The sequence below is a fragment of the Rhopalosiphum padi genome, chromosome 4 (genome assembly GCF_020882245.1).
Source record: "Rhopalosiphum padi isolate XX-2018 chromosome 4, ASM2088224v1, whole genome shotgun sequence".
NCBI lineage: Eukaryota > Metazoa > Arthropoda > Insecta > Hemiptera > Aphididae > Rhopalosiphum > Rhopalosiphum padi.
In genome coordinates this window covers 18597339-18613131 of record NC_083600.1, presented here as the reverse complement: position 1 = coordinate 18613131, position 15793 = coordinate 18597339, and the positions used below count along the sequence as shown (strand labels likewise).

At 26.2% G+C, this 15793-nt stretch overlaps 1 protein-coding gene and 2 long non-coding RNA genes across 5 annotated transcripts; all 3 read left to right on the top strand.

Annotated features, from left to right (window-relative positions):
- The first annotated feature begins 2589 nt into the window (after positions 1–2589).
- Positions 2590–7914, top strand: LOC132928450 (uncharacterized). The gene is made up of 3 exons (XR_009662025.1): positions 2590–2709; positions 5055–5198; positions 7648–7914. It is a non-coding gene; the product is annotated as an uncharacterized LOC132928450 (long non-coding RNA).
- A 538-nt stretch (positions 7915–8452) lies between these two features.
- LOC132930558 (uncharacterized) lies at positions 8453–9965 on the top strand. 2 transcript variants are annotated; one of them, XR_009662252.1, is made up of 4 exons: positions 8453–8931; positions 9012–9127; positions 9206–9326; positions 9406–9965. It is a non-coding gene; the product is annotated as an uncharacterized LOC132930558 (long non-coding RNA). The 2 variants fall into 2 exon arrangements; XR_009662251.1 differs by having other exon boundaries at positions 8457–8931; positions 9007–9127.
- Positions 9966–10474: 509 nt separating this feature from the next.
- On the top strand, positions 10475–15738 carry LOC132928698 (ADAM 17-like protease). Of its 2 annotated transcripts, none has more exons than XM_060993545.1 (13): positions 10475–10830; positions 10903–11041; positions 11191–11291; positions 11486–11607; positions 11665–11797; positions 11858–12042; positions 12299–12493; positions 12947–13094; positions 14016–14251; positions 14315–14523; positions 14593–14831; positions 14937–15052; positions 15127–15738. In XM_060993545.1, the coding sequence occupies exons 1-13, from the start codon at positions 10770–10772 to the stop codon at positions 15442–15444; spliced, it is 2202 nt and encodes a 733-aa protein (XP_060849528.1). In that variant the 5' UTR covers positions 10475–10769; the 3' UTR covers positions 15445–15738. The 2 variants fall into 2 exon arrangements, with proteins under 2 accessions (XP_060849528.1, XP_060849529.1); XM_060993546.1 differs by lacking the exon at positions 12947–13094 and adding an exon at positions 13797–13935 and having other exon boundaries at positions 10476–10830.
- The last annotated feature ends 55 nt before the right edge of the window (positions 15739–15793 follow it).

The window sequence follows — 15793 nt, the reverse complement described above, 5'->3', positions numbered from 1 at the left end:
TATTAACATTAGAACCTATATAAATAGTATGAGTAGGTATGTATTATTCCTAAACAGGACGGTACCGAAACGGGAATGATATAGTCACATGTGTATATAACGAGTCGAATGTATATAACTACTTGTATTTAGAAATTAATTTTATTGATTTTGTAAGTCCTTCTTTATTATACGTAGATCATAATCTATTAACTATTTAGTATGTAATATTAATTGAATGATTCAACCACCCGTAAACTGCTGTATAGCTACTAATTACTATAGTAGGTGACTACAATACTACATGTAGACTAGGTTAAGTATGTCACTATAACGAATTTGTACAATTTGAATTCAATTTTCAATGTATAATGCATTAATACATTGTGTACAATGTAAAATTATGCTGGTCAAAGATGGTCTTATTTGTTGGTGAGAAATTTTACCAAACAACTATTGAAATAATAAAATTATAATTTAAAAAAAAATTCAGGATATACAATTATTATGGTTTTACGTATGAAATTAATTAGATACCAAAAGTTTCGTATGCAAGACAGCTGAAATATAAAAATGAATCCTATAATATCACTAAGAGTTCTATAAAAAAAACATATGATCTATCATATTATTATAATATTTGTCATCCATGGTAAACATCAATCGTCGTCATTTGTAGGAAACGATTAACCATTCTAATATTTTATTGAACAGTCGTCAAACAACAGCCTTCAGTACATGACAAGTGCTCTCATTTCCATAAAAAATTATAAACCTTGGATCCTGGACGTAGCACAATGAATGTATATTGATTTTAAAATTTTCTATCTGTTATGAATTCTTGTAGCAAATATGAAATATTTAGTGCTTTGGGTGGTTAATAGTAAAATAAAATAAAAAATTTCAGACCTTGTCATAATATCGGAAAAACTGGAATCATTACGCTATAATATACTTGTAAAATTTCGACAAAATGAATTCATTTACTAAGTTTTAATTCAAAAATGCTAATCATAGAATGTTGAAAATGTTACCAACTGTCTACATTATGATTTCCTATACATTGTATAATTATAAAAACATTTTAACAATTTTAAATAATTAAATTTTTTTTTTTAAGCCGATAAAAATTATTGATAGCAAATATGATTTAAAATTTAATACAGTGTTCCTCATCAGTCACTAAATTACTGCAATAAAAAATGTATAGTCACGATAGTATATTTTTATAAACGTTTAAAATCAAAATTTTGACAAATTTATTCTAAATCTATACAATTTTCAAATTATTTTTTCATCAGATATTATTATATATATAATATTGTCTTTTTATATACAAATTTTATATAGTAATTCTCATTAGTTCTTTTAAATATAATAAATATAAAAGGTTTACTGGAAAGTCACATTATTTTTTACGACTGAAGTTCAATATTTTATGACTTATTGAGTATTAATTTTTCATCCCCAAAAAAAACTATTTCTTGTAAAACGATTTTTATATTGTGTTATAGACTATAATACTATACATAGTTTAAAAACAAATAAACTTATACAGCGATAACTTAAAGTCTTAACTAATTTTTTATGAGAGTATTTCTTATTTATGTTATTATTTTAAAAATATTTTAAAACTATATATATATAAACAATGTTCTTTATTTTTTTATTATTACAAATTTTTAAAAATTTTTAAATGTTCAAATTATTTTTTTCATTAGTATCCATATAAATATTTTCTTTTTATATCTACAATTTTAAAATGTTTTATAGGAATTCTCATTAGTTTTTTTAATGCAAAAACAAAAATAAAATGCTCACTGGAAACTTATATTATGACTGTTTGAAGTTCAATATTATATAATTTATATATAAATTAATAAAATATGCGTCTACATCGATTACATCATCCGGGTAGCGGATTTTTCATAAAAATGAATATATTTTATTTTAAGTTTAAAAAGTAAATTGATTAACTAAAGCATTGACTAGTGACTAGGTACTATTTGTTACAAGAAACCACAATAAACGAAATGTATGATTTTTTTCTATTATGATAGGTGTCTTCAGACACAATATCTACAGACAGAGGTAATTGCATCTAATGTAATAGATAAGTAAGATTAAGTTAAAACACTGCGCGTGATTAGAATCAAAATAATGCAGAAATAATAACTTAGAAACATAACGATATTGATCATAATTATTTTTTTTAAATGCTTAAAAATATAAATATTTTTATTTAGTTCACTATTTTTATAGATCAAATTAAATAATTTGTTATCATCTTCATTAGAATAAAATATTAATACTTTGCAATATCTATAAAGATTTGGTCTAGTTTATGTGTTTCAATTTTACGTATGTCAAACAGCTAAAATAGAAAAATAGATCGTATAAAATCACAAAGAGTTCTATAAAAAAAAAAAAATTATAATATATTTCATATTATCATCCATGGCAAACGACAATCGTTGTCATTTGTAGGAGACGATTAACGATTCTAATAATTTTATTGTACAGTCGTCAAACAACAGCCTTTAGTACATGTCAAGTACTCTCATTTTCATTTCGTGCTATTTATTTTCATAAAATGTATTTTTATTCTCATTTAGAATCACGATGAAGATCGATATGAAGAAAATTTTCAGTTTCTTCGGCGGCGGTGCACCACTCCGTATAGACTGAAGATTGAAACAACTCGGTTTCCCGGGAACAGTCTACGATTACGTAAGTTTTTTTCTTATTCTTTTTTAGAATTAAATTTACATTTTAAACTTAAAATAAAATATATTTATTTATATGAACAATCGGCTACTCGGACGATGTAATCGACGTAAGCACATATTTTATTCTACTATTCACGCCGTGTGACGTATACGTATGCATATTTTATTCTCGAACGCGCGATGCATAAAATACGTGAAACCAAAAATACATAATCGTCATATTAGTATATTACCAGACCTATTTTATATAATAATTTATATTTATATTAATTGATAAATAGCATTTTTCATTTTTAACCGGCCGAGTACTTGATTAATATAAGTTTTTTTTATCCCTAACAAAAATAAAAAGTTTTCTGAAAAGACGCATTAATATTTTTTTATAATTGTCTGAATTTTGAATTTTTATGACATTATTAGACATTCATTTCATATTTCTGTGAAAACTATTTCTGCTCAACCGATTTTTGTTTTTTTTTATTTTAAAAACGAATAACTATAGTTATTTGATAATTTTAACAAATGTTAATGTTTGCATTTCTTATAAATATTATAATTTTTTAAATATTTTAACAATACACTTATAGGATAAAATAAACATAGCATAATACCATAAATAGATGCATTTATTATATATATATATTAATATCGCAAATTATCTGAGAATATTAGTTAGAATTTATCGATTAATTTTAAAAACAGTAAAAATAGTATGATTATGTATTATTCCTAAACAGGACGGTACTGAAACGGAAATGATATGTGACTATATGTGTGTAATGAGTTTAATATGAATAATATTTAGAAATTAATTTTAGTAATTTTGCAAGTCCTTATATTTATTATATGTAATAGATTATAATCTATTAACTTTTTAGTATGTAATATCAGTTTAATGATTAAATTTTTAAATATTTTTAAAATTATTAATCATTTAGTTCTGCCAAACCGTATAAAACCGTTAATAACCGTTATAAAATTATAATTTAAAAAAAATTCAGGATAATATACAATTATTATGATTTTACGTATGAAATTAATAAGATACCAAAAGTTTCGTATGCAAGACAGCTGAAATATAATAATGAATCCTATAAAATCACAGAGAGTTCTATAAAAAAAACATTATTATAATATTTTTCATCCATGGCAAACGACAATCGTTGTCATTTGTAGGAGACGATTAACAATTTTAATAATTTTATCGAACAGTCGTCAAACAACAGCCTTCAGTACATGACGAGTACTCTCATTTTCATAAAATATTTCAATAATTCCATTCCGAAGCGTAAAGAAGACGAATGAAGAAATAAACTATAGCTGTTTCTTCGGTGACGGTGCATGTTTGAACTTTAATATGGCACAGCTTGATTTCGCCGAAAAGCGTCGAAGGATACTTACGTAGGTTAATTTTCCTATAATTTTGGGGGTAGTAATAAATCTACTATTTATACATAACATAAATGTTTATTGACTTCTACAAGCTGTTACCCCGATGACAGACCTATATTTTATTTTCGATCGTCCAGTCCAATAAAGTGGTCAGCAACCGGCGGGTTATTATATATACGACCCGTTTTAAATTCTAAAACACTGACATTTTTTTTTATTTATATTTTATTATTTTAAAGTTCTAAAATATTTTTTCCATAGTAAATAATTTAAGAATATAAAGTTTTCATTTTTATCTGGTCTGCAAACTGTTTTTAATTTGTGAATGTGGCCTGAGAGTTCAAAAAGGTTACCGATTATGCATTAATGATGAAATTGTCAAGACTAAAATAAATTCGTTATAAGTACACCTTAGAATTTATATCCTGGATATGTAGCGAAAAATGTATAATGATTTTACAATTATGTAGTTTATTTTCTGTCTGCCATGAATTCTTGTAGCAAATATGATCTATTTGGTACTTTGGTTGGTAAATAGTAAAATAAAATAAAAAAAATTCAGATCTCGCCATAATATCGGAAAAACAAAAAGTTGTAAATATTACCATATTTATATGGTTTTATTTTTTGGTGAAAAATTTTACCGAAACCTATTATCTATTGAAATAATAAAATTATAATTAAAAAAAAAAATTCAGAATATACAATTATTATGGTTTTATGTACGAAATTAATTAAATACCAAAAGTTTCGTATGCAAGACAGAGATATAAAAATAAATCCTATAATATCACAAAGAGTTTATAAAAAAAAACATATAATCTATCACATTATCATCCGTGGCAATCGACAATCGTCGTCATTCGTAGAAGACCGTTAATAATTCTAATATTTTTATTGAACAGTCTTTAAACAACAGCCTTTAGTGTATGACAAGTTCTCTCATTTTTATAGAATATTTTAATAATTTCATTCTGAAGCTCAAAGAAGACGAATGAAGAAATAAGAGCTAGCTATTTCTTCGGCGGTGATGGTGCACGTTTGAACTGTAAATGTGGTGCAGCTCGATTTCGCCGAACAGCGTCGAAGAATACTTACGTAAGTTAATTTTCCCATAATTATGGAATATTAAATTTATCTTTTATACTTAAAATAAATATTTATTGACGTGTACAAGCTGCTATACTTGGATAACAGACTTATATTTTATTTCCAATCGTCCAATGCAATGGCCGGCAACCAGTGAGCTATTGTCTACGGCCCGCTTTAAATTCTAAAACGACGAATTTTTTATTTAATTTAAAGTTCTAAACAATATTTTTTTGCATAATAAATAATTTAAGTATATTAAATTTTTATTCTTTTCTTGCCCGCAAACAGTTTTTAGTTTATGAATGTGGCCCGAGAGTCCAAAAAGGTTGACCACTGGTCCAATGTATAAAATAGCCAAGAATAAAATTAAGTCGTCAAGTATACCTTGGATCCTGGACATAGCAATGAATGTATATTTATTTGACAATTGTGTAGTTTCTTTTCTGTCATAAATTATTGTAGCAAATATGATCTATTCAGTACTTTGGGTGGTTAATAGTAAAATAAAAAAAAAATTTCGAATCTTGTCATAATATCGAAAACACAAAAAAAACAAATGTATTATTACGCTATATACTTGTATAATATTGACAAAATTAATTTATTAATTTAATTTTAATTAAAAATACTAATTATAAAATTTTGAAAAATTTACCACTTATCTACATTATGATTTCTCTATAGGTAAATTGTATAATTTTAAAAGCATTATTTTCATTATTTAAAACAATAAAAATTTTTTTTTTTTTTTTATTAAGCCGAAAAAAATTATAGATATGCAAATATGATTTAAAATTTAATACAGGCTTCTTCATCAATCGTTCACTAATTTACTGCAATAAAAAATGTATAGTCACGGTATATTTTATAAACGTTTAATTTTAAAATTTTGATTGTATTCGGCTAAATCTATAAAATGTTCACATTAATTTTTTCGTTAGATATTCATATAAATATTTTCTTTTTATATCTACAATTTAAAAATATTATATTGGAATTCTCATTAGTTTTTTTTTAACCTAAAATAAAAATAATATGTTTACTGGAAAGTCACATTATTTTTTATGACTATTTGAAGTTCAGTATTATACCTATAACTTACTAAATGTTTATTAATACACCCACCCTAAAAATAAATATTTTTTCTCAAATAATTTTTATATTTTGTTATAGTTCAAAAACGAATAATTTTAGTCTTTACTTAAGACTTAAGATACTTTAGATACTTAAAACCTTAATTAAATTCTTATGAGAGTATTTCTTACAAATAGTATTTTTTCAAAATATTTTGAAATTATGTATATTTACGATATTTTGTTATTATTTAAAACATTATTTGTAGGGGCATAAAAGTTTTTTACATGTTATACTATACGGACACAATGACATTTTTGACATACGTATAGATTAATCTTAAGATATTATTTGTTCAAATTATTTTACGAAAGGGTTGTACCTATTAACTCAAAAGTATGTAACAAAAATATAATACGGTATAAATTATATTTATTATTTATACAATATTATAATAATAATTATGATAAATGCAATGTTTTCGGAAAAAATGTAGCTTGTCAAACTTTACACAAAAAAAAAAAATAAAATACTTAGCAATATCAATCAACATATAATATTATAAGTCATAATACTTCAAAATTATACTTATTAATGAAGATTGACTGACTGTTTCTTTCAAATTCAAATTTCACACACTAATTACAGTAATAAACTTAATCACTAATGTATAAACCAACACTGTAATATAATTACTTCTTTATCTTTAATTTAATGTAATTTTTGATTATTTTGTAAAATGGTACTGAAAATTGAATTCCTCAAAGCATTGACTAGGTACTATTTGTTACATGAAACCATAATAAAGGAAATGTATGAATTTGTTTCTATTATGATAGGTGTCTTCAGATATATATATGTAAGTTTACATGTAAGAATATGTAAGATTAAGTTAAAGCACTGCGTGATTTAAACCAAAAGAATGCAGAAATAATAACTCAGAAACATAACGATATTAATCATAATTCTTTTTTTTTAAATATATATAATAATATAATTATTTTTGTTTAGTTTACTATTTTTATAGATTAAATTAAATAATTTGTAATCATTTTCATTAGAATAAAATATTAATACTTTGCAATATCTATAAAGATTTGGTCTATAGTTTAAATGTTTCAATTTTACGTTCATATGTCATACAGCTAAAATAGAAAAAAAGATCGTATAATATCACAAAGAGTTCTATAAAAAAAAAACCATAGGTTTATCATATTATTATATTCGTCATCTGTGGCATACGACAATCGATGACATTCGTCGAAGACGATTAACAATTCTATAATAGTCTTAATGAACAGTACTGAAGTACATGACAAGTACTCTCATTTTAATTTCGTGCTGTTTATTTTCATAAAAATGAATTTTTATTCTCATTTAGAATCACGATGAAGATCGATATGAAGAAAATTTGCAGTTTTTCTTCGGCGGCGGTGCACTACTACGTATAGTCTGAAGATTGACACAACTCGGTTTCACGGGAACAGTCGACGCTTAAGTAAGTTTTTTTTTATTTTCTTTTTTGGGATTAAAATTATTTTTTAAACTTAAAATAAAATATACAAATTTATATGAACAATCCGCGCTAGTCGGACGATGTAGTTGATGTAGACGCATATTTTATTCTCCAGGGTCCAATGAAAAAATAGTACACAATGCCTACTTATTTTACTCATTAGTTATAGTAGAAAAAAATTGTGAGAAATAACAACCATGTATTATTTGTATTATTCGCGATTATATTATATTAGAATAGTAGTAGAATAGTACACCTTAGATCCTGGACGTGGACGTAGCGAAAAATGTATAATGATCTTACAATTATGTAGTTTATTTTTTGTTTGTCACGAATTCTTGTAGCAAATATGGATCTATTTGGTACTTTGGGTGGTAAATAGTAAAATAAAACAAAAAATTTCAGATCTTGCCATAATATCGGAAAAACAAAAAAAGTGAAATAATTACGATATAACCCGGAGGACGATTATTGGCAGTATCATTAAGAAGCTCATCTAAATAACACAAATAAGTGTCGCAAGGCTGTGTTTGTTTAATAATATAATTTTTTGAACAGTAGTACAGTATATTATGAATATTTACTTAAATTATATTTAATTTTTATGGTTTTTTTTTCAGATAATATACTGTACTACGGTTTTAGGTGTTCTTTTTATTTTAATAATACGTTGATAAATTACCAATTTTTTCAATTTTTTTTTCTTATCACAAAGCTAGTTCGTCTTTGTGTATGTTTAAATTTATATTTTTTTATAGTTATTGTGCTGTTTAACTTTCTTATAAAAGAGAGCGAGGAATTAAAAAGGTGGCCACCGAACAGAAAGTTAAACTGCAATATACTATAATCTTTTTAGTTCTTGTTTACATTTTTAACTGATAAATTATGAATATAAAATTTCAAATTAATTTAAATTCAAAAATAAAAGAACACCAACATAGATTTCTTAAACATTAAAATTTTACTATAAGTTTAAATTACATTTAATCAGCACATTAGTTGAAGTTTTATAGGAACCAAACATTTGGCTGGATCATGGACTACTCAAAGACGGAGAATTGGTCATCGAGCACTCGGCTCGTTTCACCCGGAGGAAGATTAGCAGCATCAATAAGAAGCTCATCTTAATATCAACTGTCCAAAGGATTGGTTTGTAATATAATATAATTTTTAGAATCGGTAGTAGGTTTAGTATACTTTATATAAATATATAATATTTATTAGTGAAGAAGAAGAAGTTGTCACAAAGCTGATGGGAAATGTGTCGGCACTCGGCTTCGTTTCAACCCGGAGGAAGATTTGCAGCATCAAAAAGAAATTCAACTGATAATCAACTGTCAAAAGGGTTTGTTTGTAATATATTATAATTTTTAGAATCGTTGTAGGTATAGTATACTTTATATAAATATATAATATTTATTAGTGAAGAAGAAGTTGTCACAAAGCTGATGGGAAATGTGTCGGCACTCGGCTTCGTTTCAACCCGGAGGAAGATTTGCAGCATCAAAAAGAAATTCAACTGATGATAATCAACTGTCGAAAGGGTTTGTTTGTAATATATTATAATTTTTAGAATCGTAGTAGGTATAGGTATACTTTATATAAATATATAATATTTATCAGTGAAGAAGAAGTTGTCACAAAGCTGATGGGAAATGTGTCGGCACTCGGCTTCGTTTCAACCCGGAGGAAGATTGGCAGCATCAAAAAGAAGATCACTTAATTTAGTTGTCCCCCCTTTACGCATTAGCGCTCATCTCTCATCCACTCATCCAACACATTGACTACGCCGGCCGGCAACACACATATATTATACACATTACCCGTTTTATATTATATAATTTTATTAATACCTACATAGTTTAAGTTATTGTATATTTTTTTTTATTATTTGAATGCATTCATATGATCAGTTGTGTATTTAGGAATTTTAGGATAAGGGCAACACATATTTTGCCGCATTCCCCCCATTAAAAAAAAATTAAAAAACTTCTACACCGCGCAATAGTGGTCAAACTGTTAATACCATAGAATACCATGTTATATAAATACTATAGTATTTTATACCTCTATGGCACACATGTGTTGTGAAAATTATTAATGATTGACGTCACTGCGCCAGTACGAAATAAAAATTTACCGCCCCTCTAAATCTTTAAAATTTTGCCGTTCTGGACAATTGAACCCAAAACCCCTACCTAAATACGCCCCTGCATATGATGCGTTCTCGCTTAGGATGTGGATTAGGCCTACTGGGGACACCACAATAAAAAAAAACGCGCCTCGTGTAATACCTCATAAAGTTATTAAACAATACGGACAATGTTATTGTACGTCGTTTAATAATTAAGGTGGTGTGGAAAATTACCTAACACTGTTATTCTTATCTTATAGTTACCTTGCATACATTTTTTTTTATTAAATACCAATTAAATAATCATTTATATCAAGAAACGAGAAATATTATAAACTTATAAGTAAGTCCAATATAAATTTAACATTAAAGGAATAAGTGGTCATACAATGCTTGTAAATAAGTATAGTCACCCGGTTAGGTTAATGGTCTACTTGTCGCGGGATCTAGTTGATACGTAACCGTAAATATTATGGCAATATTTTGTGATTAGAATGATAAGATAATATAATATTGAAATTCACGAAATACTAATTCTTGAAGGTTCTATTACCCAATATCATTTACTTACTTATTTCATTTTTAGCTTTTGAAATTGTTTTTGACGTAGACGTAGGACATTTGCATTTATACAATTTTGAATTTATTATCTAATTTTATTTTAGTTGAGTTTATTGTATAATTTATTAACATTGATACTTTCATATTGAATAATGACCATGTTCAATCAAATGAATTTCACATTATGTGGTGAATATTCAAAATATTTAAATTCATTAGAGAAAGTCTTCTCTCTTTGGTATTAATGTGGAATATAATGCATTAATTATATTAATAACAAAATAATTTTATCATGAAAAAACCTACTTCTTTACTAAATTTACTTCTATTATTAATAACAGGCAATGTTCAAAGTATGTAATGTGATTTGTTTGCATGTATAAATTAAGTATAATTATTAACTTGGTTGTTTACTTATTATTCAGGTTCAATTCACAAGAATCTTGCACATTTTGAAACTTTACATGCTTCAGATTTTTCTCATACCATAGTGAAACGTGGTATTAGTGATAGTCCACATCCATTAAACAAAGTAAAAGAAGTATCATTTACCACATTAGGAAGGTAATATAATATTTTTATTTATAATTTAATGTGTACATCTGTAGAATGTTCATAGAGCATCACAGACTTTAATTAAAAGCCGCTCTAAGTAGTGCAGGCTCACCTTTTGACACTTATATTTAGGAATATTGATTCAAGTTATTTTATAGGGATTTTCGATTAATTTTAACACCAAAAAAAGGATTATTACATCATCAATTTGAAGCCACAAGTATAGATGCTGAAGGAAATGAAACCCCGGTGGCAGTTGGTATGTTGAAAGTTGCAACATAATTATTATCTATTAACTTAGCAAACATATTATTTATATTTGATATTTCTCATTGTAATATCCTAAGTATCTACGACAATTTGTATTTTTACTGTCTATATGAATTTTGATGTATGTATTAAAAAAAATATTACTTTTTATGATTTGTAATTTATTTCTTTTACATAATTTAGATCATGACCATTTTTATGATGGTCGGGTATTCGGAGAGAAAAGTTCACATGCTAGTGTACATTTAGATAAAGGTGTAATGACAGCTATAATTGATGTTCCTGGGGAAACTTATCACATTGAAGTATATAAAAGAGTTTAATTTACCTAAAGTTATTTAAAAAATTTTTTTTTATTTTAGCCATCTTGGAGGCATATGATTGATAAGGATAACAAAACAATGGTAACTTATAAGGCATCAGATGTACGATTAAGTTGGGAACATTCAGACCAAAATCAACATAAACCGTGTGCTTATGTAAAGGAAGATGCCGGTTTGCGTTTTATTAATGTTAATTTTAGATTTAATTAAACTAATTTTATTAAGTTTTTAGAGGTGGAAACTGTAGATGAAGATGATGATAATTTAAATTCTATTACACGTTCTAAACGGGATACCGATTCTTATGACTATATGATAACACCGACAAGAACCCGTTGTCCATTGCTTTTAGTTGCTGATTATAGATTTTTTAGAGAAATGGGTGGAGGTGATACAAAAACAACTATAAATTATTTAGTAAGTATTGAAATACTTCATATTTCAATACATTTAATTAGACTAATTTGTCATTTTATTGTTTTGTATAAAAAAATAAGCTGCTTTTAAATATTGTGTATACTTGTTTACATTAGCAGTGTTAGTTAACAAACAAATACTTACTGTTCTTATCATTATTTAAAAAATACTTTGGTTTATCCAAACATAATTATAATATAGTTTAGTTTTAAACATACCTAATAATTAATGAATATAAAATTTATATATATTTTAGATAAGTTTAATTGATCGTGTACATAAAATATATAATGATACTTTATGGCTGGAACGTCAAGAATCTGATGGATTTCGAGGCATGGGATTTGTTATTAAAAAAATAACAGTACACAGTGATCCAACTAAAGTACGAAGTTCAGAGGATCATTACAACATGATTCGAGAAAAATGGGATGTTCGATCACTACTTGAGGTATTTTGTTTCATACGAGATATTTATTATACTTTAAACAAATACGCAAAACATTGAGTGTACACATTCACCATTTATCAGGCTACTTTGTTATATTTCTATTTATTCCTTCAGTATAACTCTAATTATCTTTTTACCACCTTGAAACTCTTTTTCTTAAGTTTATCCTGCTTTTATCTATAATGAATCTTCTTTATTAATTAGTAATAAGTTTTATTCCCTCCTTATGTTTACATTATATCTCCTATTCTTTCTCATTATTCCCACAATTATTTAACTGATAATATTCAAAATTTCTAATTCTACCTAGAAAATAAATTCTATTTTAACATTCTTATTATTTCTATTGTTTAGTTTAAGTCATAATTATTATGATAAAATATTTAATTATTAAGTACGTATATCAATAATTAATAATTATTAATTTTACAATTGATCTATAATAATAAATAGGAATTTTCTAAATCAAAAGATGTGTCCAAGTATTGTTTAGCACATCTGTTTACGCATCAAACATTCAGATCAAAACGATCTTCAGTATTGGGTCTAGCATATATAGCCTCACCTAGAAGTTATGCAATCGGCGGCATATGTAGTCCCGGTGAATATTTCTTGTTTATGACACATTTTACTGATGGAAAAGTACTAACTGCACAAAGCACAAATTAATTTCATAAATCCTTAAGACCTTAACTCATACTAATAAAATATTGAATGTTGTCATTTGTAAAATATATACATATATACATACATTCAACCATGTTGACTTGTAACAGTGCACGGGTTACAATATTATGTGTCATTATGTTATTGGTGATTAATTAAATAAATCAAGGATTCTTATAATATATTTAAACATACTAATTAATTATAAGGCTACTTACATAGTTATATATTTTAATTTTTAATACTTAATAGTTAATTTAGTTACACATTTATCTAGCCTTAATAATGTCTTATCTCAGGATGTTTGCTTTTATATTACTTGTTATAATTAACGGTGTAAGTGATGTTTTATAATAATAACTAATAACAAATATATAATAATTGATAACAATTAAACCAAGTACAATAGTAGATTCAGTTTTTAATATTTTAATTTGATATTTCTTAACTATTGAATTAATAAATATACTCGGCATATAAATAACCTCAGGCTTTACCTATTATTTTAACATGCATCTCTACTTTTGCTTTTTTTTTAACTCAATAAAAGAACTATATTTGTTTTATTAATTAATACAATGAACCCAATTTCTTAAAATTTATCTATTACTTATTTATATTGCTTTGCTGGTGGCAGGTATTTAGCCGTGAATATAGCCATAAAGACTTCTGCTTGGCCCATCTATTTACTGACTTAAAATTTGAAGGAGGTATTCTAGGACTAGCTTATGTTGGTTCTCCTAGACGTAATTCTGTCGGTGGAATTTGTACACCAGGTGATGGAACCATTAATAATTTAAAAAAAATAATTTTTTAAAAAATATACATTTTTATGATTTGATATTTAATGTAACAGAGTATTTTAAAAATGGGTATACATTATACCTTAATTCTGGTCTAAGTTCAAGCCGTAATCATTATGGTCAACGAGTAATTACACGAGAAGCAGATTTAGTTACTGCTCATGAATTTGGTCACAATTGGGGATCTGAACATGATCCAGATATAACTGAATGTAGTCCTACGGCTAGCCAGGGAGGATCTTTTCTTATGTATACATATAGTGTCAGTGGATATGATATTAACAATAAAGTGAGTTTGAATAATAAAAAAAATAGTTAAAAATTTATCTACATTTATTTAAAATTTTTTTAGAGATTTTCTCCATGTAGTTTACGGTCTATACGTAAAGTATTACAAGCCAAATCAGCGCGTTGTTTTTCTGAACCTGAGGAATCATTTTGTGGTAATCTTAGAGTTGAAGGAAATGAAGAATGTGATGCTGGTCTTTTAGGTACTGAAGATAATGACTCTTGCTGTGACAAAAACTGTAAACTCAGAAGAGCTCAAGGTGCTAGATGCAGGTACTAAAATATATTATACTATATGTAGTAATTTAATTGTCATTGAATGTTGTGATTAATTTTGTTTAGTGATAAAAACTCTCCATGTTGTCAAAATTGTCAATTTATGGCATCTGGAGTGAAATGTCGTGAAGGGCAATTTGCCACTTGTGAGCAAGAATCTCGTTGTACAGGTACTGGAGCTGAGTGTCCTAAAAGTCCACCTATGCCTGATGGTACTGGGTGCCTTGAAAGGGGTAAATGTCGTTCTGGTAAATGCATACCGTTTTGCGAGACACAAGGATTACAAAGTTGTATGTGTGATACTAGTAAGTAAAAATTAATTTATGGGTGTTTTTAGACATTCAATTTTTTAAGATATTTTTAATTTAATCTCAATACAGTTGTTAATCATAATAGTTTTTTATTTTCAGTATTACAGTCATGCAAACGTTGTTGTCGCATAAATTTAAACGATACATGTTATCCAGTTGATCCACCTGATGTATTACCTGATGGAACGCCATGTATTCAAGGATTTTGTAACAAAGTACTATTAAATTGTTTATTGAATGCTTAGTGAAAAGAAAATATGTGATTAATGATAATGTTGATTTGTAATAGGGCGCATGTGAGAAAACTATTCAAGATGTTGTAGAACGTTTTTGGGATATTATCGAAGAAATCAACATTAACAAGATGTTAAGGTTCTTAAAGGATAACATTGTAGGCACAGTGATTTTGATTACTGGTTTGATATGGGTACCAGCATCTTGTATAATTAACTGGTTGGATCATAAACGTGCCAAAGAAGTCCGTGAAAGAAGGAAATGGGAAGATCAGGATGATTTTGTGCAAATGTCTAATGACGCAAGACCAAAAAAAATAATTTACATCAAAGTGCCAACTAGTCAAGTGGAAAGTCTAATGACGAACAAATGAGATACTTAAATTAACACACACACATACACATATATATGTATTGTTATAAGTCAATAAATTAAGTACTTCAGGATCTCTATGATTAAAAACAAAAGAAATAGTTTGTTTAAGTTCTATTAGTTACCTTTTATTATTATTTTTTTTTTAAATTTTAAAATATTATAATAAAAATGTTTGTTTTTTAAACTAGTCACAAGTATAATTAAGGTTTATAAAAATAGATAAGAAATTAACAATTAATTTTAATTATTACATAATGGTATTGCAATAAATCAATTTGTTTTATTATACAAATATATTTTACTCAATGTAAAAATTATAGTTAATATGTTAAAAATTACATAAAATA

Excerpts from the sequence above, each read along its gene's own strand:
- LOC132928698 (XM_060993545.1), top strand. The coding sequence starts at position 10,770 with ATGAAAAAACCTACTTCTTTACTAAATTTACTTCTATTATTAATAACA. Across the intron at positions 11,292-11,485 it reads TGAAACCCCGGTGGCAGTTG|ATCATGACCATTTTTATGAT; the intron begins GTATGTTGAAAG and ends TACATAATTTAG. Across the intron at positions 14,832-14,936 it reads AAGTTGTATGTGTGATACTA|TATTACAGTCATGCAAACGT; the intron begins GTAAGTAAAAAT and ends TTTTATTTTCAG.